General features: G+C 47.7%; 1 protein-coding gene across 2 annotated transcripts in view; it reads left to right on the top strand.

Moving 5' to 3' along the window:
• Positions 1-1,383: 1,383 nt before the first annotated feature.
• mRpL16 (mitochondrial ribosomal protein L16) overlaps positions 1,384-25,629 on the top strand; it is a 60,270-nt gene continuing 36,024 nt past the window's right edge. Inside the window, exons 1-3 of one of the 2 annotated variants that reach the window (XM_077641184.1) lie at positions 1,384-1,619; positions 1,986-2,051; positions 2,892-3,049. In XM_077641184.1, coding sequence (XP_077497310.1) covers positions 1,553-1,619; positions 1,986-2,051; positions 2,892-3,049 — 291 coding nt within the window. In that variant the 5' untranslated portion in view covers positions 1,384-1,552. The remainder of the gene's footprint in view (positions 1,620-1,985; positions 2,052-2,891; positions 3,050-25,629) is intronic. The other variant, XM_077641183.1, reaches the window with a different exon arrangement.

Raw genomic sequence — 25,629 nt, 5'->3', positions numbered from 1 at the left:
ACTCGAAGAAAGAACTGGCAGCAAAACACAACATCAAATTATTCTGCAGTTTGTAGCTTGCATTTACAGCCTAGAAAATGCTACATATGTAGACAGTTTGACTGCCCGCACCAATACAGGGGTGGACTCCTTTACCCGACGTCAACGCTCCGAAGAGTGTTACATGGCCGCAAGAAGTTCGTCGATATTATGTTCAAAGACCGAACGCATCTTCAAAGGTCACTGGGCACATGCTTGCTCCACAACTAGTGTGAATATAAAGTCGCGGGTTTGCCTGTCCTGACCTGTAATATCTGCGCGAAGTTAATCAAACCGTTGCTAACAAACCATGCACTTGACATAACAGACAAGAACGCAGTTGCGAAGACGTACAAGAAGCGTCTTTCCCGAAGATTCTTAACACTGCAGTAAGAAACGATTTCCGCCGCCTTCATCGCACCGACGCATGCCATTTTTCCTTGTAAGTGCGCACGTGTCTGTGCCTTCAAATGCAGTTTTTTTTTTTTTTAGTATTAAAAAGTCGCTCGCCATGTCTGATACTGTTCTAGTTGTCATTGTCACGTCACTGTGCGCGTGTGCATCACACAGGAACTATAGTGAGCTGCGTTTCTTGCGGAAAGAGTAGAGAAGAGGGGCATGGGTTTATTTGAAATCTGTCAACGTTATTCAAGGAGGTACCGTACGTAAGTACATACAGCGAAAGCTCTCCGGAAAAAATGAGCCTCTCTGCTCTCGAAAGACGCCCATCCCATATCACCCTGTACCCCCTGATTTGGTGTATTGCCATGTGCTCCCAAATCTAACCTCCCTACTCTCCGTTGCCTAATTTCCAGCCTTGCTTGAACATCTGGCCTCATACACAGGACCGCATTCCCGAAGGTCAGGCTAGGGACCATCACCCCTTTCCAGATCCCTCTTACCACCTCATACCTATTGTAATTCCACAGTGCCCTATTTTTCATGACAGCTGCATTCCTACTAGCTTTATTCATTACATATTTTTCATGCTCTGTCAGATACTCAACACTGTTATTTATCCACACCCCAAGATACTTGTACTCATTCACTACTTTTAGCACGAACTCCTGTATTCTATGCTCGCCGCCCGCGCTCAACGCCTCTCCGCGACGCTACTCCCTCGCCTTTTGCCTACCGCGAGCCCGCTAGCGACTGCAGCGCCACCTCGTTTATTTGAGAACATGCAGGAGGTCTATGCTACAAGCAATGCACTGAAGCATTGATATCGCGAAATTTGTGAAGCGACTAAAAACTTTAAACTGCTGACTTCTACGTAACAAAATAACCACAACGAAAACTATGCCAAAGGGAATGAATTATGAATCAAATCAATCTCTTGTTGCTCTTGTCTGAGCCGATAAGTTGCAATTACTGTATACAGTGATTACATTGTTCTAGTGGCAATATATGAATGAACTGAGAAAACAACAAAGGCTGTAATATTGACGTGATTGTTGCCTATAAATTATAATTACAATTTGTGTTTCGCCTCTTTTTCCGTCGTCCACCATTCGCACGCACTTGCGGCCAAAACATGGCGGCGTCCATGTCAGTGATGCGTGCTGTTACAGCAAGGTCCTTTCAGCTTTTGCACTGCAGACGTAAGCGGTCTCTGCTCTTTTTTCTCATTATGCTGTCCCTGCAACGAAAGCTTACTGTGGAGTTAATGTGTGCGAGTAGACTTGCAGACTAACTGCACTGGATGGCTCTTGTGGATGTTTGAGAAGCCGTTCGGGTTCCTCTGAAATCATTTTTACTAGTCGAAAGTGGCGAAAGACGAGGACGGAGTGACGAGAAAAGCACACACAGCGCAGTGTGTTTAATTTCCTCGTCTTTTCGCGTAGTATTTCGAATTTACCCACATGTTTAATTCCAGCTAGTGCCGCCAGAAAATACTGTTGCGTTCAGACCTCGCTGTTGTTCTTGTATTACTGTACTAATGTGATTTTGTTATGTATTTCGCGAAGCACGGATCCCGCAAGCTGCCAGTTGCGTCGGCCTGAAGCTATGGAAGGCGCCCCCGGACTACGATGGTAACACTCAGTATTATTCCATTTCAAATTTATTTAGCATTAACGTAGTCATTTAAACTGCACCCCCAGTAGTAGTTAAACCCGAGTTATATTGTGTGTTGGTCATTACCACAAGCTGCCGTTTTTCTTATTTACTTTTCCGCTTTTATGTGGTGCTGCTTTACCAGTGGTTGCGTTGCCGTTGAAAACATGCATGCCTCCACTTCCTGCGCCACTGTCTTTATTTTGTGCTTAAACTTTGCACTTATAAAAGTTTCACAGTACGAACAAGCACAACAGGACGAGGCTGCACTTCCAACTGATGTTTTATTAAAAACACAGCTTGAGGGCAATCCTACAATTATTCTAGTTGTAATCAATTTCTAAAAATGCCATTTAATTATCATGCAGCACTAATGACAGTGTGCTGACCCATTGGCTACCTGATACTTGTACTTGGTAGCTGCTTCGTGTGCAGAAATGGCTGGCAGCCCTTGGCTCACTGTGAGGTCATACTGAAAAGGTGGAGTTCAATTTGAGTAAATCGTCATTCATTGCTAGTTAGGGGAAAAGTCCTGGTTCTTGCTGATGGATGGTGCTATGATTCTCACTATGCAAAATGGTGTGCTTTATCAGCTAGAACTACACCTGCAGGTGACAGTTTTGCTGTAATTTAGAAGAACTAAGGAGGCACTGTCATTGAACTGGTACCAGTCCAAACAAGCTACCGTTTATGTGCCAAGTTTGAATGCAGCCTATCCAGCCATGTAGTGGCTGGATTTTGCTGGTTGAAAAAAGTATTGTGCTGGCATTGGGGAAAAATTCTCAATTGCCAATTTTAGCCGCAATTTCTTTTGTTAGGTGTCGAGTTCCCAGAGGAGCGGAAACTTCGCAACCTCGAGAAGGTGCCGACATACCCATTTGGTGTTCGACCTCCCAAGATGTTCAAGGACCTACACACCATTCGAGGTCCTGAATTGGTGCACAACAGGCTCCTTTACAACCAGTACGGTATAATGGTGGGTGTTTGCCAAAATGTCTGCGAGAATTTTGACCGAACCTCCCATTTGTGTGGACATGCGACCTTATCTCTCCGAAAAATTGTTCTCAATTTTATTCAGAAGCTAGATATGCAAGCATTGAAATTTTCGACTACAGTTATGAAATGCAGTGAGAAGAAAAAATGGTTTTGAATATTGAATATTTGTTCAGTTTGAAAAAAATTATTTAGATAATGATGAAGCATGCAAATGCTGTTGTCCTATTTTTTTTTTTTTTTTTTTTTCAAAATAGTATATGTTCTTTGCTGCTGAAATGAACAAAATTAGACTGACTCAACAACATATAAAAAACGTGATGTGCATAGAAATGTATAATACTTGATTACATTAGATAGGATAACAGTATTCAACTTATGTGGCTAGGCAAAATTAAATCTATAAAATGACACAACTAGCAACTAAAAATAACATGATGGTTAATAAAATCTCATTACTACTGAGTTCAAGAGACCAGAAGAAATGCCCAGATTATTCCACTCAAAAAATGAGATATACTGCCAAAAATGTGATAAAGCCTTATGAGGAGGCACCATCGCTGAAATACAGAAAAGCCTGTGTTGAGTGTGCAGTTTCGGCATGCTGGGAAAACAACACGGACGTAAGCGAGGGGAATGCACACGGGCATCAGAAGGGTGAGGCAGCTTTTAAAAAGGAAAAAGAAATAACCAGCGACGCATTAGTCAGCCTCCGAAAGTGGCGCGGAGATAGGTTTGTATGACTGGCGAATGCGTGGGCCTACAGCTGCCATAGCCGCAGGCGATTGGCAAAGCTCAGGAACTGAAACTACGTGGCCAGGTTTTTTTTTTGGCCTAGAAACTCTGATCGTCATCAAGCCTGCCGTTAAGCGTATTTAAAGGGCTCCAGAAAGGGGCTCTCAATAAAGTTGCGATATGTTTGGGATGTTTAAAGACTCCGCTTCATAATTATCCTCGAGCAAGAATTATTTTAATGCGTTTTGTGAAAGCTGAGGTATATGCAGACAAAATTCGAACTTGCGTGTTTTCGCGCCTCTCCTCTCGCACGCCAAAATGACGGTGCTCCCCCGCCGACCCCATCCACTCGGCCACTCCCCTACCTCCGCCGACTGCAGCACGCTAGGAGTGACGTCTGAAAGAATCTGGCGCCAATGATAACCCCCGGCTGCTGAGGTCGTGTGCCAGATCTCACGCGAAAGCCCGGCACCACGCGTCGCCGCGAGGTGTGAAAGCAGGAATTTTTAAAAATGTATTTAAAATCTCCCACTTGCTTTTGAGGTCTCGTATGCGGCATGGATGCTCGGAGGCCTGTACTCTACATATTGCAAGCATTTTAAAGCTAAGCTCCAACACCCCTTCTGTGGCCCTTTAAAAGGTGCGTGGGTTATAATGCACCGTGCAATAGGTGGGGTTTTTTACTGATAGCTCATCCTGCTGTAACACGTCGACTCGCCTGTTTGGGAGCATCATGCAAAGTTCCACCCGTGGGCTTTCCCGCAACATCATAGTTTTGTCAAAACTAGATGGTGGAGCTTGCGCCAGGAGAGTTATGGAGACCCGCCGTGGTGGCTCAATGGTTAAGGTGCTTCTCTGCTGAGCCAGAGTACCTGGGTTCTAGCCAGTGGAGGCAAAACACAAAAGGCGCTTGTGTGGTGTGGGATGTCAGTGCACATTAAAGATCCCCAGGTGGTTGAAATTATTACAGAGCCCTCCCCTACAGCACCTCTTCCTTCCTTCCTCCTTTCACTCCCTCCTTTCACTCCTTCCTTTATCCCTTACGGGTGTCCACCCACTGCTTCATTTCTTTCCTAAAAAAAAAATTATTTTTTTTAATACAGGATGAATGATGAGGGTGTTAAGTATGTAAGGCATTATGGAAGAATAAAAAACAAACAAAAAGCCAGCCCGCTTTCTTGTGATTGTTCAAAGTGTGTGGGAAAGCCCACTTGCAGAATTTCACATAACAACATCGAAATGTGATTGGTCCTCATAATAGGCGTCTTGGGATAATCAGTCATGCAATAATTTGCCCAGATATTGTGGTTTCGCCACAGTGGAATTTATGAAAGTTGGCACTGTGTACGAGTGCTGGCATCCGGTTGGAAATTCTCGAGTATCCGTTTCTCGTATACGAATATGTATCGGATATTAAGCATATTCGATTCATTCAGAGCGATTCAGAGCGTTCGGCGTTCAAGCTTCGGAGCGTTTGGCGCTTCTCATCGTCTTCTTTGTTAAGCGCCAGCCTCTGAAGATTCCAAAGCCGAAGGCCAGTCTTACAATTTCCCCCGGGCGAAAGTGCGCCATCCTGGTGGCCTAGGCCGATGTGACGACGGCGGGGTTGTAGTATAGTTTGAGGTGCGCCGTGTGGACAATGGCCTGACCTCAGCGACGATGATCAGGGGATGGCGTAAGGGGTTCGATGAGGTATTGACTGGGGATGTCTGCTGAAGAATACGGTAGGGTCCCTGATACTTGCTAATAAGTTTGGAGGAAAGGCCGGGACATGAGGAGGGTACCCAGAGCCAGACCAAAGAGTCAGGAAGGTAAGCGGGAGGAAGTGCAGGGGGATCACGGGTGCTTTTCTGCTGCTGCCGGGCGTGAGAAGTGAAGGACCGGGCAAGCTGTCGGCATTCTTCGGCATAAGTTGCGGCTTGAGAAAGAGTTGTAAATTCGGAAGCATCAGGGCGGTAAGGTAGAATGGTGCCCATTGTGCAAGAAGGCTCACGGCTGTACAGGAGAAAGTACGGAGAGAATCCGGTGGTGGCTTGAGCAGCAGAGTTATAAGCGTATGTGACAAAAGGGAGAACACGGTGCCTAGTTACAATGGTTGGAAGCAGCATACATGGCCAGCATGTCACCGAGGGTGCGGTTAAAACGCTCAACCATGCCATTTGTCTGGGGATGGTAGGCGGAGCTGGTGCGGTGAACGATGTTGCATTCCTGAAGGAGACCTACAACTTCAGAGAGGAAGGCCGGACCTCTATCACTGAGCAGCTCTTTGGGCGCATCATGGCGAAGAATGATGCGATGGAGAATGAAGGATGCAATGCCGTGGGCTGTAGCGGATGGTAAAGGCGACGTTTCAGCGTAGCGTGTGAGGGGTCGATGGCAACGGTGATCTATCGGTTCTCGGTTGATGTGCTGGGAAGAGGGCTGTAGAGGTCGATGCCAACACTCTCGAAGGGCTGCGCTGGGCAAGGCAGCGGTTGCATAGGAGCGGCGGGTCGCCAAGGTTTTCGTCGCTGGCATGCTGTGCAGGACTGAACGAACTGGCGACCTAACGGGCCATCCCACGCCAGTAGTACCGCTGTCGTTGACAGGTAAACGTCTTCAAGAATCCGGCATGGGCACACTGGGGATCATCGTGGTAGGAAGAGCAAATGAAGGAGCGCAGATGTATCGGAATGACGAGAAGCCACTTGCGACCGTCCGGGAGGCAGTTGCGGCGGTAAAGAAGCTCGTCTCGGATGCCGAAATGGTGGGCCTGACGACAGAGAGCACAGGAAGGAGGTCGAGACAATTGGCCAGATAATAGATCTAATAGGCAAGTGATCCATGGGTCTTTGCGTTGCTGAGAAGCCATATCAGCGGACTCAATCGTCACAGAAGGCAGGGCGGATATACAAGGCGCTGCCTCAGATGGTAGAGGGGAACGTGAGAGTGCATCAGCATCGGCATGTTTGCAGCCGGAACGATAGATAACGCGAATGTCGTACTCTTGGAGTTGCAGAGCCCAGCACGCCAGTTGACCAGAGGGATCTTTCAAACAGGACAACCAGCAGAGTGCGTGGTGATCGGTGACAACATCAAAAGGGCACCCTTACATGTAGGGGTGAAATTTGACGATCGCCCAAAGGATGGCTAAACACTCCTTCTCGGTGACAGAATAGTTGGCTTCAGCTTTTGTGAGTGCTCGGCTAGCGTAAGCGACAACGTATTCGTCAAAGCCTTACTTGCGCTGAGCGAGTACAGCACCGAGGCCGACGCCGCTGGCATCGGTGTGCAGTTTCGTCGGAGAACAAGGGTTGAAGTGACGCAGAATTGGTGGAGTGGTCAGGAGGCGACGGAGTGTCGTAAACGCTTCATCACAGGCTGGCGACCAGGCCGAAAGCTCGTGGCTGGAAAGAAGCTTGGTCAGGGGGTTGATGATAGTGGCGAAATTGCGGACAAAGCGGCGGAAGTAGGAGCAGAGGCCGACGTTGGGTTCGGAAATTCGGCCAAAGCTCGCAACTTGGCCGGGTCCGGGAGAACGCCATCCTTCGACACGACATGTCCGAGAATAGTGAGCTGCCGAGCTCCGATTTGGCACTTTTTCAAATTGAGTTGGAGGCCAGCGTCGGCCAGGCAGCGAAGAACACACTCAAGGTGCTGGAGGTGAGATGAAAAGTCCGGGAAAAGATCACAACGTCGTCTAGGTAACGAAGGCTTGTGTGCCATTTGAGCCCTCGGAGTATGCTGTCCATCATGCGCTCGAATGTGGCGGGTGCATTGCAGAGGCCGAAGGGCATGATATTAAATTCATAGAGCCCGTCGTGTGTGACGAATACAGTTTTTGGGCTATCGGCCTCTGCCATCGGCACCTGCCAGTAACCGGAGCGCAAGTCCAATGAATAAAAGAACTCAGCGTCCTGCAAGCAGTCGAGGGCGTCGTCGATACGGGGGAGAGGGTAAACGTCCTTGCGTGTAATCTTGTTCAGACGACGGTAGTCGACGCAGAATCGGATGGAACTGTCTTTTTTCTTGACCAGGACCACTGGCGATGCCCACGGGCTGTGCGACGGCTGTATCACGTGGCGCTTGAGCATGTCGGTCACCTGCTCGTCAATGATGCGGCGCTCAGCGGCTGACACGTGGTACGGACGTTGGCGCGAAGTTGAATGGGTGCCAGTGTCAATACAGTGGGTAACGGTGGTGGTGCGGCCCAAGGAAGATTGCTGGTAGTCAAACTAAGCTTGAAAACGGTGCAGAACGGCGACATCAACAGAATGGTGAAAAATATCGACAGAAGACTGACTCGTGATGGGAACAGGCGTAATGGCGCTGACGTGAAGGCCGGCCGTGCTATCGACGAGGGGGTATGCTGAGGTGGGATCGAGAAAGGCAACACTACCAAGCGATTGGCCACGGAGTAATGTGGTAGGGCAGGAGAACGGGTTGGCCACATAAATTGCGCTGGAGTCACGAAGAATTGTCAGCACTGCATGAGGCAGCAAAACAGACTACTGATCAGTGCATCGTAACGAGGAGGTATTAACTCTTTCGGGACCGCGGAAAAAACAGGCAATTCTGATGGGTGTCAGAAATTATTCCTTATTACAAATACTCATTGCGCTATATAGCTGTAACATATATCAAAATGTAGCTTATTAGATAGTCTTTCACGCATAGAGAAAGATTAGACTTAAAAGTGATATATAGTATTTAAAAAAAAAATCTCAAATTCGTGATTTTCTGAGAAAAAAACATCGAAAAGTTTGAAAAGGCATGAATATACAAGCGAAAAAACACTTAAGAAAAATCCAAAATATACAAAATGTGCTACATCGTCTTGTTTCTTGCTTGTGAAAATTTGGCACGCCTATCTACAACTGTCTTTTTTTTTGTGTGAACTCTGGTGCCAGTGGTCAGCACTCAGGCGACTCAGGTCCCACGGTTCTTGTGCCACTCGGCGAAACAGTTCCGGGCAGTTGTAAAACACAAGTGAACTTGGCATGTGCTGCAAAAGACATTCGTTTTGAGCTCTATTTTCTTCTGCTCATAGCTCATTTGCTCAGGGAAACGGCCACCGTATAGTGTTTCAGTGGATCCCCGGACACTGCGGACTCGATGGAAATGAGACCGCCGACGCTGAAGCAAGGAGCGCCTTCAGCAGTGGCCTGCGTACAGCTGTACCGTTCTCTATAGTGGACACAACTTCTCTTTTCGGAATTGATGAGGAGGGCGACGGCTAGGTACTGGGCCCTGCCAGACACCCACCACATCCGCCTTAAACGGCTAGATTCGACGATCACCTTTTCAGTTCCTCGCGGAATACCTCGGCCTATTGCATGCGTTATTCGTAGACTACGTTTAAATGTGGCATTCATGCGCAAATACTTGCACTTAATAGGACAAGCGGACTCCCCGGAATGTACCACATGTGGCGTGCTAGAGACTATAGAACATGTTTTAGTGGCGTGTCCAGCGTATGCACGTGAAAGACTCATACTCGCATCTGCTCTGAAGCCTATGGACACATTGCTCCTCTCTGAGGATTTGATCCTCGGCGCTTGGCCAGATAGTTTTAGAACTGTAAAGGCAACGCGAGTGCTCTCACGCTTTTTGAACGACACGGACCTTGTCTCGCGTTTGTGATGTCAGAAAGTGTGCCTTGTTTTTTTTTTTTTTTTCATCTGCCTCCTCCCATCATCATCTTCCCCCATCGTGACCTTCTTTTATCTTGTCTTCCCGTCCCCCAGAGCAGAGTAGCAGGCCAGATATTTTTCAGGCCAACCTCTCTGCCTTTCCTATCAATAAACCCTCTCTCTCTCTCTCCCATAGCACAGCTTGCAGTTTCTGCGTTTTGCCACTTTTTCCGGCTTGTGGAGCGCATGTTTTGCGACGGGTGGTGGAGGTGCGTGCTTGCTTGGTACCGTCAAGATTCAGAAGCTGCTGAATAAGCTCTTCTCTAAAAGCTAGGTGGTCAAACCCGGCAGTGCGTGCCAGCTCAGGAATCTCTGGGTGCAATGTGCGGTGAGCTTGGAAGAGTACGAAACTGTTGACACATGCAATATCGACGCAGTGGAAGAACTGTCTTCCACCACCGCACGCTTCTCATTAGAACATTATAATAGCCAATCATTTGATCCGATTTATCTACACCTAGCATGCCATTATTATAATCATGGATCAGCAGAGGCTTTTTTATAGATATCCGAGTCCAGGAGTTTTGTCTTCTTTCCCTTCTTTTTGCGGTGATCATGTCATTTGCAGTATGAACCGTGCTCATCATATTGACAACACGCCAGTCTTTCCACTGAAGGTACAGGATGTTCTGATCACGCAACCATCGAATGTCGCCGTGTTGAGCTTTTTTCTCCCATCGTACATCCTTCAGTTCGGCAGGAAATCCTCGGCGATCCTTGCGTGTGGTTCCGCAAGCCAGTGATTTTCGGCTGAGAAGACTAAACAGGTGCGTAGAAGTGTAAAAATTGTCCATATAGATTCTGTAGCCCTGATCAAGATATCTATGGCACAGCTGGCAAACAACATCGAAAGCCAACCCATGGGGCCCTGGCTGCTCACGTTTACCGGTATACACACTAAACTGCACAGTATATCCTGTGCCAGGGTCGGCTAGGACCCACAGTTTGTAGCCCCATTTTGTTACTTTGTCTTTGATGTACTGTCTGGTGCCGGACCGCCCTTTCGACTTGACCATGCGCTCATCCACGGAAAGATCGCGATGTGGCTGAAAAAGATTCGCTGAAACTTCGTTCATGTGCTCCAGGAGCCACCACATGTATCGGAGCTTTCCTCTTGAGTTCTGAGTGACATCGTCCAAGTCTGCAACATGCAACATTGCAAGGAGAGCTATAAACTGGCTTCGCCGCATGATCCGTGGTGGGAGCAGACCACTGTACAGATTTCCTACATTCCAGTACAACTTCAGCCGAGGAACCTTCACAATGCCCATGTAAATTATGAGTGCGATGAACTTCAGCATTTCACTTGGGGTGACTTCTTCCCAAGATCCGTTGCAACTAGCATGCGTTGGTTTCGCTAAAATGTTAGTCCAAGCATATTTGTTTGTGTTTTCACAAATGGTTTCGATCACGTTCATCGAGAAAAACAGAAGAAAGAAGTCCAGAGCAGTCAGGAATTTTTTTGACCCGCTTCTGAGTGCCACGCCCACATCAGCGTCCAAGTGCACGCCGGGTTCCGGTCTCGGCGAAAACTCAATCCACTTTTGCGCTGGTGGCAGCAGATCATTACCGTAGCTTGTTGAGACCCTACCAAGTAAAGATAAAATAATGAAAACATATAGCGAGCCCGTTTACCTACCTCAGAGAGAACTGAGTGTGGAACTATGCTCACCTTCGGCTACTTGATGAAGTCCACGGTTCGTCACCGCCCGAATCAGAGTCCGAAATGAAATCGGAGCTGCTGAAGTCGTCTTCAGACTCTTCGCTGCTCGGTTCATCAAAAAAATCCGTTGCCGAAGCAGCGGAATCGCGCGATCGCCGGCGGTCTCTTTGAGCGACCGCACGCAAGCACAACGCCATTTTCCACGGCGTCCGCCGCCGCCGCCGCACTCCGGAAAATGTTCGCTCCCATATCGCCGCCTGATGGAAAACGAAAGAAACTACGCTGAAACCGAGATTCTAGTTCCTGACAACCCCCTAGATGGCGCTACTTGTCCACGCGCTCGGAAATTTGAACGTGGCAGAACGCGCAAAACCATCGATCATCTATGATCGACGGCCTATGGGTCTGTCCCGAAAGTGGTAAGAAAGCAGCACAAGAAAGAGGCACTAGCACTGAAGAGAAAGGCGGAACGTCTGTGTCCTCTGAGACGACCACTGTAGCGGCAGCAGCACCGGGTACATCCAAGGGAGCGTCACTGTGGGGCGACAAGTCAAGCTGAGCACGGGTGCAGTCAATAACGGCGTGATGTGAGGAGAGGAAGTCCCAACCAAGGGTAATGTTGTAAGAGGAGCTGGCGAGGACGATGAAGTCGATTGTGTAGGGAACGTTCTCGATAAGCAGGCGGGCGGTGCAGGTGACTAACGGTCGAATGTTCTGAGCGCTGGCGGTGCGGAAACGGCAGGAAGGGGCGTTTTTGAGTCTGCGACAGAGGGTGTGACTGAGAACGGAAACGGCTGCGCCAGTGTCAACAAGTGCTTCGGTGGCGACTCCTTTAACGAATACGGTAATAATATTGGCCGGCACAGAAACAGATCTTGAGTGAGTAGCTGATGACACTGTTCTTGCCTCCGGAACTGCGGCCGTTAGTTTTTCGCGTGGACGGCGGGTTGGCGGCAAAGCATCGAAGAACGGGAACGCCGGCTAGGAGACGGCGAGTGGTGGGAGCGGGGATGGTAACTAGGAGAAGAGGAATCCGGAGGCGGCTCGTGTGACGCAAGCGAGGACGACAACGGAAGGTCGTACGTCAGCTCATGCCTATAATCGTTGGGACGGTGGTCACGACTGCGACACAAACGAGCCACGTGGCCAACGACGCCAGAGGCGTAGCAAATAGGGCGGTTGTCTAGTGTGAGCCAGGGGCTGAGTGGCGGCGGCTGTGATCGGGGGCAGGCAGCTGGACGGTAAGGTGGGTTTGCAGGTCGCTGGGGTTCTACTGCCGAGTAGGTGGCCTGTAGACAGGGGCAGCAGGTGAGGGCCGCGACCGCACCACGGCATCGGCGTACATCAGAGGAGCCGCGATCAGGGGTGGCTGAGGAGAAGGTGGCAAGGCTTCAGCGACTGGCTGCTCAATGACACGCTGTAGGTTGGGAGTGAGCGACGGCTCAGGCGTAGGCGGGCAGGCAAACAAAGATAGCTGGCATGCGACTTCCTCGCATACAAACTGCTGGATGCGCTGGAGGAGCGACTGTTGGTCCAGAGCACCGTCCCCTGGGAGAGCCAAGCTGGAAAGTGTGGCCTCCTGAAAGCTTGCACGCCGGGTAGAAAGGCGCTGTTTGCGCAGCTCATCGAAGCTTTGGCAGTAGCCGATGACACCAGAGACAGTCTGGGGATCCTTGGCGACAAGCATCTGGAAGGCATCATCCTCAATGCCTTTCATAATACGTCTGATCTTGTCGGCCTCGCTCATAGAAGGGTTGACACGCTTGCAGAGGTCGGCGACATCTTCTATATAACTGGTGAAGTTTTCACCGGTTTGCTGGGCCTGACTTCGCAAGCGTTGCTCGGCGCGAAACTTACGCACAGCGGCATGCCTAATACTTCTGTCAGACTAGTTTTGAGAGCTGCCCAGCCTGAGATGTCAGCCTCGTGGTTTCGAAACCAGAGATTGGCTACGTCGCTCAAATAAAAAATAACGTTGGTGAGCTTGATGCTATCGTCCCACTTAATGTATGCGCTTACGCGTTCATAGGAGGCCAACCAATCCTTCACATCCGTGTCATCTGTGCCGCTGAAGATGGCCGGGTCACGCTGTTGCGCGGCGCCAGAACAGAAGACAGCCGACGGAAGCGGTGAAGTGGTTTGGGTGACGGTCTCAGGCTTTGCAGAGGCGGCAGGCAGTGCGCGGGTGCAAAGCTCCAAGGCGAGGGGATCGTTGGCACCTCCACCACTTGTAATAAGGAACGTCTTGCAAAGCACAGCATCGCGAACAACCAGCGGTTCAGTCCAGGCACAGACCAGAGGCAGTGGTCAGTCCAGAGCACGCACGAGGGACGGAGCATTAGGCACTCGAGCTTCGGAGCTTCTCGTTGTCTTCTTTGTGAAGTGCCAGCCTCTGAAGATTTCAAAGCCGAAGGCCAGTCTCACACTCCATTTAAACAGATATAATGAGATTACGGATGTAGGCAACCTGCAATGGTCAGGCGGCACCAAAGATACCGGCGCCGATTAACATGGGTTGGCCGGTGCTGCCGGGTTGTTTTTGAAGCAGCCATCAAAATGTGTAGCAAGGCGCTTCATAAAGTCGTGATGATCATTTTTTTACTGAAGGCAATTTAAGGCCCTTTTGACTGTTGTCAGCCACTGAGGTTGCCTTGAGGACACTGCCTGTTTAAAAACGGCCACGTATAAAGTGTTCAAGGATTGAGCAGAAAGGGCCTCACAGCAGAGCGCCTGTTGCAGCGAAATAAGCAAGCGTGTGGCATTTAACTTAGCAGAGTAATTTATTTAAGTTCTTATTTGCACATATAATATTGGTAGTATCAATAGATTGACCCTGTGATGTTTGCCTCAGAAAACACTGAACACGAGAATGAATTTGAAGTGATACAGTTGAATCCCGCTACAACGAAATCGACGGGACGCGTGAGAAATTGCGTTGTCGCGAAATTTTGCTGTCGAGAAATTAACCAAAAATGCAAGGCAATAACTGCAGCAAAACATAGTTTTATTGCCAGAAATCTGTGAGCTTAGCCTGCTTGCGTTTCACTGCCAGCAGCTGCGTCACGCGACTCTCGCACTGTTCACAGCGACGACATCGCAACGTCGTCATCGTGTGTGCCAAGGAATTTTTTAATAACGTCGAAGGCGTCCAGTACCTGCGATGAGGCTGCTGGGGCAGGTAAATCTTGAGCGGAGTCGTCTTCATGATCAGACGGCTCTTCCGGCTTGTGAACACTTTTGATGATGTCTTCATTGCTTCGTTCCTCGTGGACAATCACGTCCGCAAGCAGGGACGTTTCCAGCTTCCTGGAGCGATTTCCAAGTAACGTCAATCCCCGGAGTCAATGACGATGGTACACTTTCCGCGGCTGCAGCCGTGCTGGTCGCCTTGCTGTCGACAAATCCGGCGTGCTTGAAGCAGTTGCGGATCACGCTACACCGTGTTGCTCTCCATGCCACAGCCATCATTTCTAAAGCCATGAAAAGATCGACTTTCGTCTCCCTACCAGTGTCGGTGTTCAGGAGAAGCCGCTGGATCAACCTCTCCCGGTAGGAAGATTTCATGCTCCGGATGATGCCTTGGTCCAGGGGTTGAATAACTAAGTTACAGTTCGGCGGGAAGAACTTCAGCACCACACTTGACGTCGTCAAGGTGGTGCGCTGAACAATTGTCCAAGAGCAAACAAACCATTTGATTTTGTCTGCTCATGTCGCGGTCAAGTGCCACCAACCAGTCAGCAAAAATGGCACGGGTCATCCACGACCGGCTGTTTGCCACGTACTTGACAGGTAGGCTCCTGTTCCCCTTGAAGCAGCGCGGTTTTGCACTTTTGCTAATAACTAACGGGGGGCGTTTGTCAGACCCATTTTGGGGGGACCCAGAGCTCTGAAGGAACCAGTGTAGAGAAGGAAGAATTAAGATCAAACGGACAATGGAACCATAGGGGAAGAAAGAGACTCAAGCGCCAGGGCCAAGTTAATTCAGATATAGGTTTCATTAACATGCAAGGTGGCAGGAATAGACTGAAATGGGAGGAAATAGAAGAACAGTTAAGACAGGTGGAATTAATGGTATATGGTTTAGCGGAAACACATCTTAGAGACATGGGGCAACCACCCTGTAACCCAGACTACGCATGGGAATATTGCAATAGAACAGAGGGCAGCAGAAAGGGAGGTGGAATTGGGGCATTCATTCATAAAAGTATGAATTTTCAAAGGGTTAGACTGGGATGCAGGGAACATTTAGGGCTAAAAGGAACAGTGGCAGGCAAGCAAACACTCCTTGGCTTTGTATACCTGTGGACAGGGGTTAATGCCAAAGAGGAAAACAGGAAAATGTTAGAATGTATTGCAAGCGACATTGATGAGCTAGGAGGACAGGGCGAGATAATTATATTAGGCGACATGAATGCACACATAGAAGACCTGGATGGGTACACGGATTCGACAGGAAGCATGCTGCAGGACATGTGTGACAGGCATGATTTAGTTGTATGCAACAGCACCGAGAAGTGTCAAGGGCTCATAACATGGGAGGCAGGGAGTCTGCACTCGACGATAGATTATGCACTAATGTCACAGAGGATGTATTACAGATTAGGGGTAATGAGCATAGATGAAGATGGTTCCAGAAGTCTAGGTAGTGACCACAAGCGTATCAAGTTGAGCTTCAGAAGAAAAAGCAATGTAGGACTGAAGCAAGATAAACAATCAGGGGGAAATTTTTACTCAGAAAAGCAATTGGAAGTAGCAGCCAAACAAATCGAGAAAGTAATTTTTGAGGATAGTGAAACAGAATGGACTTATACCAAATTAACTCGATTACTGGAGCTAGAGCTAGCTAAGGTGCGAGTAAAGCTAAAAGGGAAAAGATGCAAACCCAAGAGTTGGTGGGATGAGGAGGTCAAGAGGGCAATAGAAAAGCGCAAGGAAGCATCCAGGGAACACAGATATTCCAAGAAAAGGGGGGAACCAAAACCCGAAGTAGACAGAAAATGGGATACCTTCATAAAGTGTAGAAGGGACGCACCCTATTTGATTAATGAGAAAATTAGAAGAAAGGGTGCCCAATGGATGTCAAAAGTAAATAAAAAGGATAGAAAAGCAGTCCAAAAATTCTGGAAACATCTAAATGCAATGAGTAATAAAACTAGGCTAGAACAAAGGTTTATTGTTACAGATGAGGGTATTCGACTAGAAGGGGATGAAGCAATAAAACACATAGGAACAAGGATGACGGAAAAATTTTCAGCAAAGCACGTGGTACATAATTTATCGAAGGAGGATAGACCGGTTACAGCAAAGCTTCACTTGAGCAAGGAGAGTGGGAAAGGGCAGAGAAGAAGGTTCCTAGTGGCACATCAACAGGACCAGATGGTATCGCGATTATGTTGATAAAGAAGTTAGGACCAAAATCCAAGCAAACATTAATACAGGTAGTGAACAAAATGATAGTGGATGAGAAAGTCCCCGATGAATGGCGATTAAGTAGAATGAACATGATATATAAGGGAAAGGGGGACAAAGCAGACGTAAGTAACTATCGCCCCATAACAGTGACATCTGTGGTTTACAGGGTGGTGATGCAAATTATAAAGGATAGACTGCAGGCTTGGGTGGAGAACGAGGGGGTGTTAGGGGAACTACAGAATGGGTTCCGGAAACAAAGGAGGTTGGAGGACAATCTATTTTCATTGACACAGTGTTAGAAATTGCAGAAAAGGAACATAGGCCCTTATTGCTAGCATTTCTGGATATTAAGGGAGCCTATGACAACGTTACTCAGGAGCATTTGCGGGACATATTGGGCACATTGGATGTGGAAAATGGAGTAATTAATCTTTTAAAAGATATATATAGAGGTAACAGAGTGCTCATAAAATGGGAAAAAAATGTATCAGGGCCTGTAGAGATACAGCGGGGGCTTAGACAAGGATGTCCTCTGTCCCCTTTGTTGTTCATGTTGTACCTGCAAGGTTTGGAGGCCAAGCTAGAGGGGAGCGGACTAGGCTTCAACCTATCTTTTTTCAAGCAAGGGGAATTGATTAAACAGACATTACCGGGACTAATATATGCGGACGATATAGTGATAATGGCTGACAACAAGGAAGACCTGCAGAAGTTGCTAGACATATGCAGTGCAGAGGGAGATAGATTAGGCTTCAAGTATAGTATGGAAAAATCTGCAGTCATGATATTTAATGAAGAGGGCGGCGAGCATAGAATACAGGAGTTCGTGCTAAAAGTAGTGAATGAGTACAAGTATCTTGGAGTGTGGATAAATAACAGTGTTGAGTATCTGACAGAGCATGAAAAATATGTAATGAATAAAGCTAGTAGGAATGCAGCTGTCATGAAAAATCGGGCACTGTGGAATTACAATAGGTATGAGGTAGTAAGAGTGATCTGGAAAGGGGTGATGGTCCCTAGCCTGACCTTCGGGAATGCGGTCCTGTGTATGAGGCCAGATGTTCAAGCAAGGCTGGAAATTAGGCAACGGTGAGTAGGGAGGTTAGCTTTGGGAGCACATGGCAATACACCAAATCAGGGGGTACAGGGTGATATGGGATGGGCGTCTTTCGAGAGCAGAGAGGCTAGCAGTAAGATGGCATTTGAGGAACGATTGAGAAGGATGGAGGAAAAGCGGTGGGCTAGGAAAGTTTTCAGATACCTGTATATAAAGAATGTTGACACGAAATGGAGAAAGCGAAAATTGACAAGCAAATATCTGGACAGCAGTAAGGGGGCAAATCAGCAATTATCGGTTAAGAAAAAGGTTAAAGGAACAGAGAGAGCTTTGTGGAAAACAGGGATGCTGACGAAATCGGCACTGGAAACATACCGGACCTTTAAACAGGAAATTGTCAAAGAAAATATCTATGATAATTGTAGGGGCTTTGTTGTTTGAGGCCAGGACTGGAGTTTTGCGGACTAAGACGTGTAGAGTCAGGTACCAGGAGATAGACACTTTGTGCATTGCGTGCGGAGAGGAGGAGGAAACAGCTGAACACTTGATACTTTTCTGTAAAGGGCTTCACCCTACAGTGGAAGGCAGCGGGGCTGACTTACCCAAGGCATTGGGGTTTAGGGATAGTGAAGGGAAAGTGGATTTTAAGAGGTTAGAAGTAACCAAGCGAAGGTTATCTGATTGGTGGCTAAAAGCAAGACAGGAGTAAAATTTCACAAGACATGGCTAGGTGGCTTGAGCCACCGCCCGATGTAAAGGGTTCAGCCGTATCCATCCATCCATCCATCCATCCACATTTGTGCACAGCAGCACAGTCACTCGTTTCTTGCTATGTTTGCCTCCGTGGTGACGCTGCCCTTTAAAATCAAGCGTCTTCACTGGCAGCATCTCATAGAAGAGGCCCGTCTCGTCTGCATTATAAATATCAGACGGAGCGTAACTACTCATTATGTCGGTCGTGTTGTCCGCCGCCCATGCTGACGCGCCGTCAACGTCCGCAGATGCCGATTCACTGCACGAAACCTTGCCAACGATGTTATGCATTTCTTTAAAGCGATTCAGCCGTCCTATGCTTGCCTTAAAGTCGTTCAGCCCTAGCAAACAAGCATAATTTAGGGCCTTCTGCTGTACAATTTTACTGCTCAGGGGCGTGTTTGTTGCTCGCGTATTGACGAACCAAGCATAGACAGCCATGTCGAGCTCTTCATACGTTGGTTGCGTCACTTTCTTGTGCTGCGCTGAAGTGCCCGATGAAAGTGCCTTCCTAATGCTGTCCTTATTCTTCAAAATCGTCGATAGTGAACTCGGCGCGATGCCAAAATCTGCGGCAATAATTGCCTTCTTCTTCCTGCTTTCCGCTTCGGCGATAATTCTATCCTTTTCTTCTAGCGAAATAAACTTTCGCTTCTTCGTTGGTGGCGACATGGCAGAGGCGATCGACGAGATCAGACTGCAGCGAGAGATCGACGATCAACACACACCGACGCACGAGAAAATGGTGGCAAGGGCTGCGGAGAAGGCAGGGAGGGGAGGCTAGCGACTGGATTTGGATTCGTCTTTGGCCCTCGTATGGCCGGCGGCCTTCGCACAGCGCCAACAAGTCCCCTCGCTGCTTCCCTATGACGAATAAAACGACTCCCAACCAAATTTTTTAATAAAAAATGCATGAAAATGTAATAAACATACATTATTTAGCTGCTCCAAGCCACTGCTTTAGCAGGGAATAATCTCGTACAGCACCCAACTTTTGAAGAAAGGCGGGCCACTGACCGGTGAAGGCTCGCGAAAAATTCGTAGAAGCGAATGCGTGCTCACAAAGTAATTTGTTTTCGAGGGAATTTTGATACATTAACTCCTATGGGGATTTCGCGGGGAATGAAAAATACTTCGTTGTGGCGAAAATTTCGTTCAAGCGGCATTCGTTGTGCCGGGATTCAACTGTACCTCTTGATTCTTGTTATGATATATATTTCACTATAGCATGCACAAAGTTTCTTGTAATTTCATCTTGTAATTCCACATCATGCCTGATATTTGAGCTTGCTGCTCCTCGCAGCTCGCGACAACATCGCTAAGGTCAGAAGCAGGTAAGTGCAGCTGCTGGCGCGACTGCTTTGATGACTGTAATCACTGGTTGGAAGCAGTGTGCTTCGTTAATAAGCCTAAGCGGCCACCTTGAATCAGCGTGAAGCGAGCAGGTGATAAGCTGGCAGGTAAGCTAGCGATCAACAATAAAGTGTTTATCAGAGAGCTCTTTAAAGATATGATGCACATGCTTTAACGATCTAACGCGCAACCAGCCACCGCAAGGCACTCTAGGACTTTACCTGCTGTGGCATAACCGTGCTCCGCTTCTCTGTGCTGCATTGTCTTTTGGGCATCACATCGCCTGTGCATATCAAACTTATAATTGGCTTGTCATCAAATCTAAGTAGTCTTTGACCACTCGCTGCACACCTGGCGCCTTCAGCGTACCATATATATACTAGTGTATAAGTCGCACTTTTTTTCATCAAATTTTCTCAGGTGAGGGTTATGCCCGAATCAGGCCTATAGCTACACATTAGCACACTGTTGTTCCACTGTGACTATTGTGTCAGATGATTAAATGGCTGGCGACAGATGCTAGCATTTTATTTCACCATTCGTCGCCGCTTTCGCACTAATTGCCATTGGACGAGTTTGCCTCATTGGTGTGCTCCCACAGCCGGTCATCCTCTGGGCCCTCCATGGCGTTTGACAGCCCTGTGACAAACTCTTTGAGATTGTGTCCGCTGACAATGAACGCCACGTGCACACTTGCTGGAGGGACGCTTGCTTTAGCCGCCCTGTCGGAGTTGTTCTGTGGTTGCCCATGGCCATCCATTTGGTGCAGTACCGCTGAAATTTCGTCTTGATTGGCTGGTTAACGCAAACATCGAGCGGCTGCAGTACGCTTGTCAGGCCACCAGGAATTCCTGCTAAGTCCGTTGGCAGTTTGGCAGCGGAGTCTTCACTCAGTCTGTTGGGTGACCTCTAAAGCTGTCGAGCACAGGAAGGGCTTTGCGGTGTAGTAGGCCACCTGTTCATTCTGCCACACTGTTTTCAGCTAGTCTATAACCAATTCATCAGACATCCAACCTTTTTCTTGCGCCTGGACTATGATACCGTGGGAAATTTCTCTCATGGCAGAGTCAACTCTTAAAGACAACTTAGAGTGGAAGCTTCCTTCCATCAGCGGTGATGCCAAGCATCACTGTGCACCTTTGCTGTTCGGTGCCAGTAGTGTGCATGGAGACAGATCTCTTTTTTGCCCCTTTGGCTTCCACTGTGCAATTTTCAGGGGCATCGAACCAGATGGGGGTCTGATCAGCATTGCCCATCTGTGAGAGGTCAAACTCATGCTCCCTCTGAAGTGCGTTGACAAACTGATGAAACTTCTTTATTTGGTCCTCGTGTTTGGCTGGCAGCTTCTGGCACAACGTCGTTCGACGGCGGATGGAGGGTTGGTGCAGTTTCATAAAACATTGAAGCCATCCTCGACTGGCTTTGAAGTCTGCAGGTCAAATGTTCATGTGCGGAGCGATAGCGATTGCTTTCATGTGGATCATTTTCGTAGACACCGTGAAGCCATTGCTCTTAGTAGTGCGAGCATACTCGACGAGGTCCTGTTCAAGTTTTGGTAGCTTGCACTGTTCTCACGGAAAGCCTTCTGGGTTCGGGTAGTTTTGATGAGGTCTTGTGTTTGCATACACCAGCAACAAATGCACTTTTCGTCAACGTCAGACTTGCGCCCGTATTTCGCCATTTGAAGTTTGAAGCCTGCAGTGGTGGGACCGCCTGCACTTGCCCATTGCTTTTTGTTTGCATTCAAAAGCACGCAGTCTGCCACACAACGGCGCATGCAACACAAAAGATTCCACAAGCAGTCCACACACTTCCGAAGGAAGCACCGAATAACAAAGATTAAATGGCACTGGGCAAGGCACCATGAAAACCGGAAACAGGAAGCCGCGGAAACGTCGTGTTGTGTAGTGGTAATGATAATGGATGTGGTATGGGAAAAACTAACTGACGCCATCTTTTAGCATTTTGTGGGACTAATTGTGTTTTTGGTGCCTTTAGATTATTTTTTTTTCAAATTTTTGTGCCGAAAGTGGCCGGTGCGGGCTATACACGAGGGTGGCTTATACACGAGTATATACGGTATTTGTCTGCGAAACCATGCGCAACTAAAATTCACTGTATAAATGTGATTCAGGGAGTTGCGGGAGTTAAATTGGCTATACCATAGCAAACTAACGTGTATTATTGCTTAATGACCAGTTATCATCTCCTTCCTGGTTTCAGCGGCGATCAATGCCTTTCGATGACATAAGAAAAGCAGATGAATTCTTAGCATGTGAGGAGCTGAACTGCTGTAAGGGTCCCTTCACAGCTGTGTTCGAACACAAGGCAAGGCGTAACAAGTTGGCTGCCAGAAAAGGGACGCATAGCCACACTCCACATCCGTTGCCATAATGTTTATGGCGATCGTGTCCTCGTCGTCAGTGTACATGAGCATGCACCCCCACTCCGTGCATCGCTACTGCTGCTGCAACCTCCCGGTCACTATCATCAGCCTGACCTACACCCACTGCAGGGCAAAGGCCTCCCCGATGTCTCTCCAATTAACCCTGTCCTTTGCCAGCTGCGTCCACACTATGCCTGCAAACTTCCTAGTCTCATCTACCCACCTAATCTTCTGCCGCCCCCTGCTATGCTTAGCTTCTCTTGGAACCCACTCTGTTAAGGACCAGCGGTTATCTTGCCTTCACAGTATATGCCCTGCCCAAGCCCATTTCTTCCTCTTGATTTCGACTAGGGTGTCATTAACCCGCGTTTGTTCCCTCACCCACTCTGCCCACTTCCGGTCTCTTAACGTTACACCTATCATTTTCCTTTCCATGGCTCGCTGTGTTGTCCTTAACTTAAGCTGAACCCTTTTCATTAGCCTCCAGGTTTCTGTGCCGTAGGTGAGTACTGGTAAGATGCAGCTGTAGTACTTTTCTTTTTTTAAGGGATAATGATCTGAGTGAGCCTACCATATGTGCTCCACCCCATTCTTATCCTAGTTATTACCCTCTCATGATCCGGATCAGCATTAACTACCTGCCCTAAGTAGACGTATTCTTTTACCGCTTCCAACACCTCGCTTCTAATTGTGAACTGCTGTTCCCTTGCTAGGCTGTTGAGCATTAGTTTGGTTTTCTTCATGTTCATTTTTAAGCCCACCGTTCTGCTCTGCCTGTCTAAATCATTGATCATGATTTCCTGTTCATCTCCTGAGTTACTCAGCAAGGCAATGTCATCAGCTAGTCACAGATTATTTATGTATTCTTCATTAACTCTTATCCACAACTGTTCAGGCCTCGGAATACCTCCAGTAAACAGACGGTGAATAGCATTGGCGAGATCGTCTCCTTGCCTGACACCCTTCCTTATCGGAATTTTATTGCTGACTTTATGGAGGACTATGGTAGCTGTGTAGTTTCTATATATAAATCTTCCTGTATTTTGACATAAGGCTTATCTACTGCCTGATTCTCCAATGCCTGTATGACTACTGAGGTTTCCACTGAGTCAAATGCTTTCTTGTAATCAATGAAGGCTATATATAGGGGTTGGTTATATTCTGCGCATTTCTCCATCACCTGATTGGTAGTGTGAATGTGATCTATTGTGGAATACTCTTTACGAAAGCCTGCCTGGTCATTTGGTTGATTAAAGTCTAAGGTTCTCCTGACTCTATTAGCGATTACCTTAGTAAATACCTTGTAGGGAGCGGACAGCTGATCGGTCTGTAATTTTTCAAGTCCTTGGCATCTCCCTTCTTATGAATTAAGATTATGTTTGCGTTCTTCCAAGCTTGTTGTACGGTCAAGGTCATAAGGCATTGCATATACTGGGCAGCTAATTTTTCTAGCACAATCTCCCCTCCGTCCTTCAACAAATCTGCTGTTACCTGATCCTCACCAGCTGCTTTCCCCCTTTGCATTGCTCCTAGGCTTTCTTTAAGGCTTTCTTTACTTCCTCTTTCGTTACTGGTGGGATGACGCATTGCTGTGTGCTACTGTCTCTCTTATTAGCGTTCTGATTACATTGGCTATTGTATAGCTTTGTGTAGAACTCTTCGGCTACTTTAACTATCTTATCCATATTGCTAATCACATTGCCCTCCTTGTCTCTTAGCGCATACATCTGGTTTTTACCTATGCGTGGTTTCTTCTTGATCACTTTGAGGCTATCTTCGTTCTCTAGAGCATGCTCGATTTTCTCCATATTAAACTTTCATTTATCAGCTATCTTGCACTTATTTATTAACTTCGATAGCTCTGCTAGTTCTATTCTGTCTGTAGGGTTAGACACACTCATGCTTTGATGTTTCTAAATCAGATCTTTCGTCTCCTGAGATAGCTTGCCGGTATCCTGCCGAACCGTCCTACTGCATATCTCTACTGCGCACTCTGTAATGATAGCTGCCAGATTATCGTTCATTTTATGAACATTAAGATTGTCATCCTCAGTTAAAGCTGAATATCTGCTCTGCAGCGATATCCTGAATTCCTCTATTTTCCCTCTTACCGCTAGCTCGTTAATGGACTTCCTCTTCGCTAGCTTCTTCCGTTCCCTCTTCAAGTCTAAGCTAATTCGAGACCTTACCATTCTGTGGTCGCTACAACGCACCTTTCCGAGGATGTCCACATCCTGAGTGATGCCAGGTTGAGCGCATAGCATGAACTCGTTTTCATTTTTGGTCTCACCATTGGGGTTCTTCCAGGTCCATTTCCTGTCCTCTTGTTTGCAGGAAGGTATTCATGATCTGTAAATTATTTCTATCTGCGAACTCTGCTAATAGCTCTCCCCTGCTATTCCTAGAACCTACCCCATAGTCGCCTACCGCCTGGACGCCAGTCTGCTTCTTTCCCACCTTCGCATTGAAATTGCCCATCAGTACAGTGTACTGTGATTTTATTTTTTATTTGTTCATTGCCGATTCCACGTCTTCATAGAAGCTTTCAGCAGCCTGGTCATCATGACTGGATGTAGGCGCGTAGGCCTGCACCACCTTCAGCTTGTACCTCTTACTAAGCGTAAGTGCGATAGCTGCCACCCTTTCGTTAATACTACGGAAATCCTCTACGTTGCCAGCTATATCCTGATTAATGAGGAATCCCACACCTAGTTCTCATCTATCCGCTAATCCCCGATAGCAGAGTATGTGCTCGTCCTTTAATACTGTATACGCCTCACCTGTCCTCCTAACTTCACTAAGCCCTATGACATCCAATTTAATGCCCGCTAGTTCCTCGAACAGCACTGCTATTCTAGCCTCACTAAATAAGGTTCTAGCGTTAAATGTTGCCAGGTTCAAATTCCAATGGCGGCCTGTCCGGAGCCAGAAATTCTTGGCTGCATCACAGGTCTGATCGCCGCCTTGGTCAGTTGCTTCGCAGCCGCTGGGGACTGAGGGCTGAGGGTTAATTGGTACGTTCATAGAAGGCTGTGGCCAAGTACTACACCAGGGTGGCCAAATCCTGTTCTGGTGAGGGAGTGCGTTGTCTCTTCTGGTTACCAAGATCAGGCCGCACCCCAGGCCTGATTATTCAATTCCATCGACACGCGGAGTTTTTTTTTTTTTTTTTTCAAATTCGGTGGAGAATTGCGTGGCACCAGGATTCGAACCCCGGTCCTCTTGCACGCAAGGCGGAGGCTCTACCTCTATGCCATCGCTGCTCGCCGTAGTTACCATCCAAGAAAATCTGCAGTTAATTGCACTTGCGAATAATTTGGACCATTTATTTTTTCCAGCTTTATTATCACTACCTTTTCACAATGCCACACCTGTGTAAATTAATCCCAAGTCCAGTGCCACTGTCTCAACACGTGAAAAGTCTATCCTTTTTGTGTAAATGGGTAAAATTCTTCGCATGATAAACAAGTGAGAAAGATTTCTCATTACAGAAATGCCTCTCTGCGGAGGCGGCATACTATTATCAGCTCCT

Source organism: Amblyomma americanum, chromosome 10 (assembly GCF_052857255.1).
Source record: "Amblyomma americanum isolate KBUSLIRL-KWMA chromosome 10, ASM5285725v1, whole genome shotgun sequence".
Lineage (NCBI taxonomy): Eukaryota > Metazoa > Arthropoda > Arachnida > Ixodida > Ixodidae > Amblyomma > Amblyomma americanum.
This window is presented reverse-complemented; position numbering and strand designations above follow the sequence as displayed.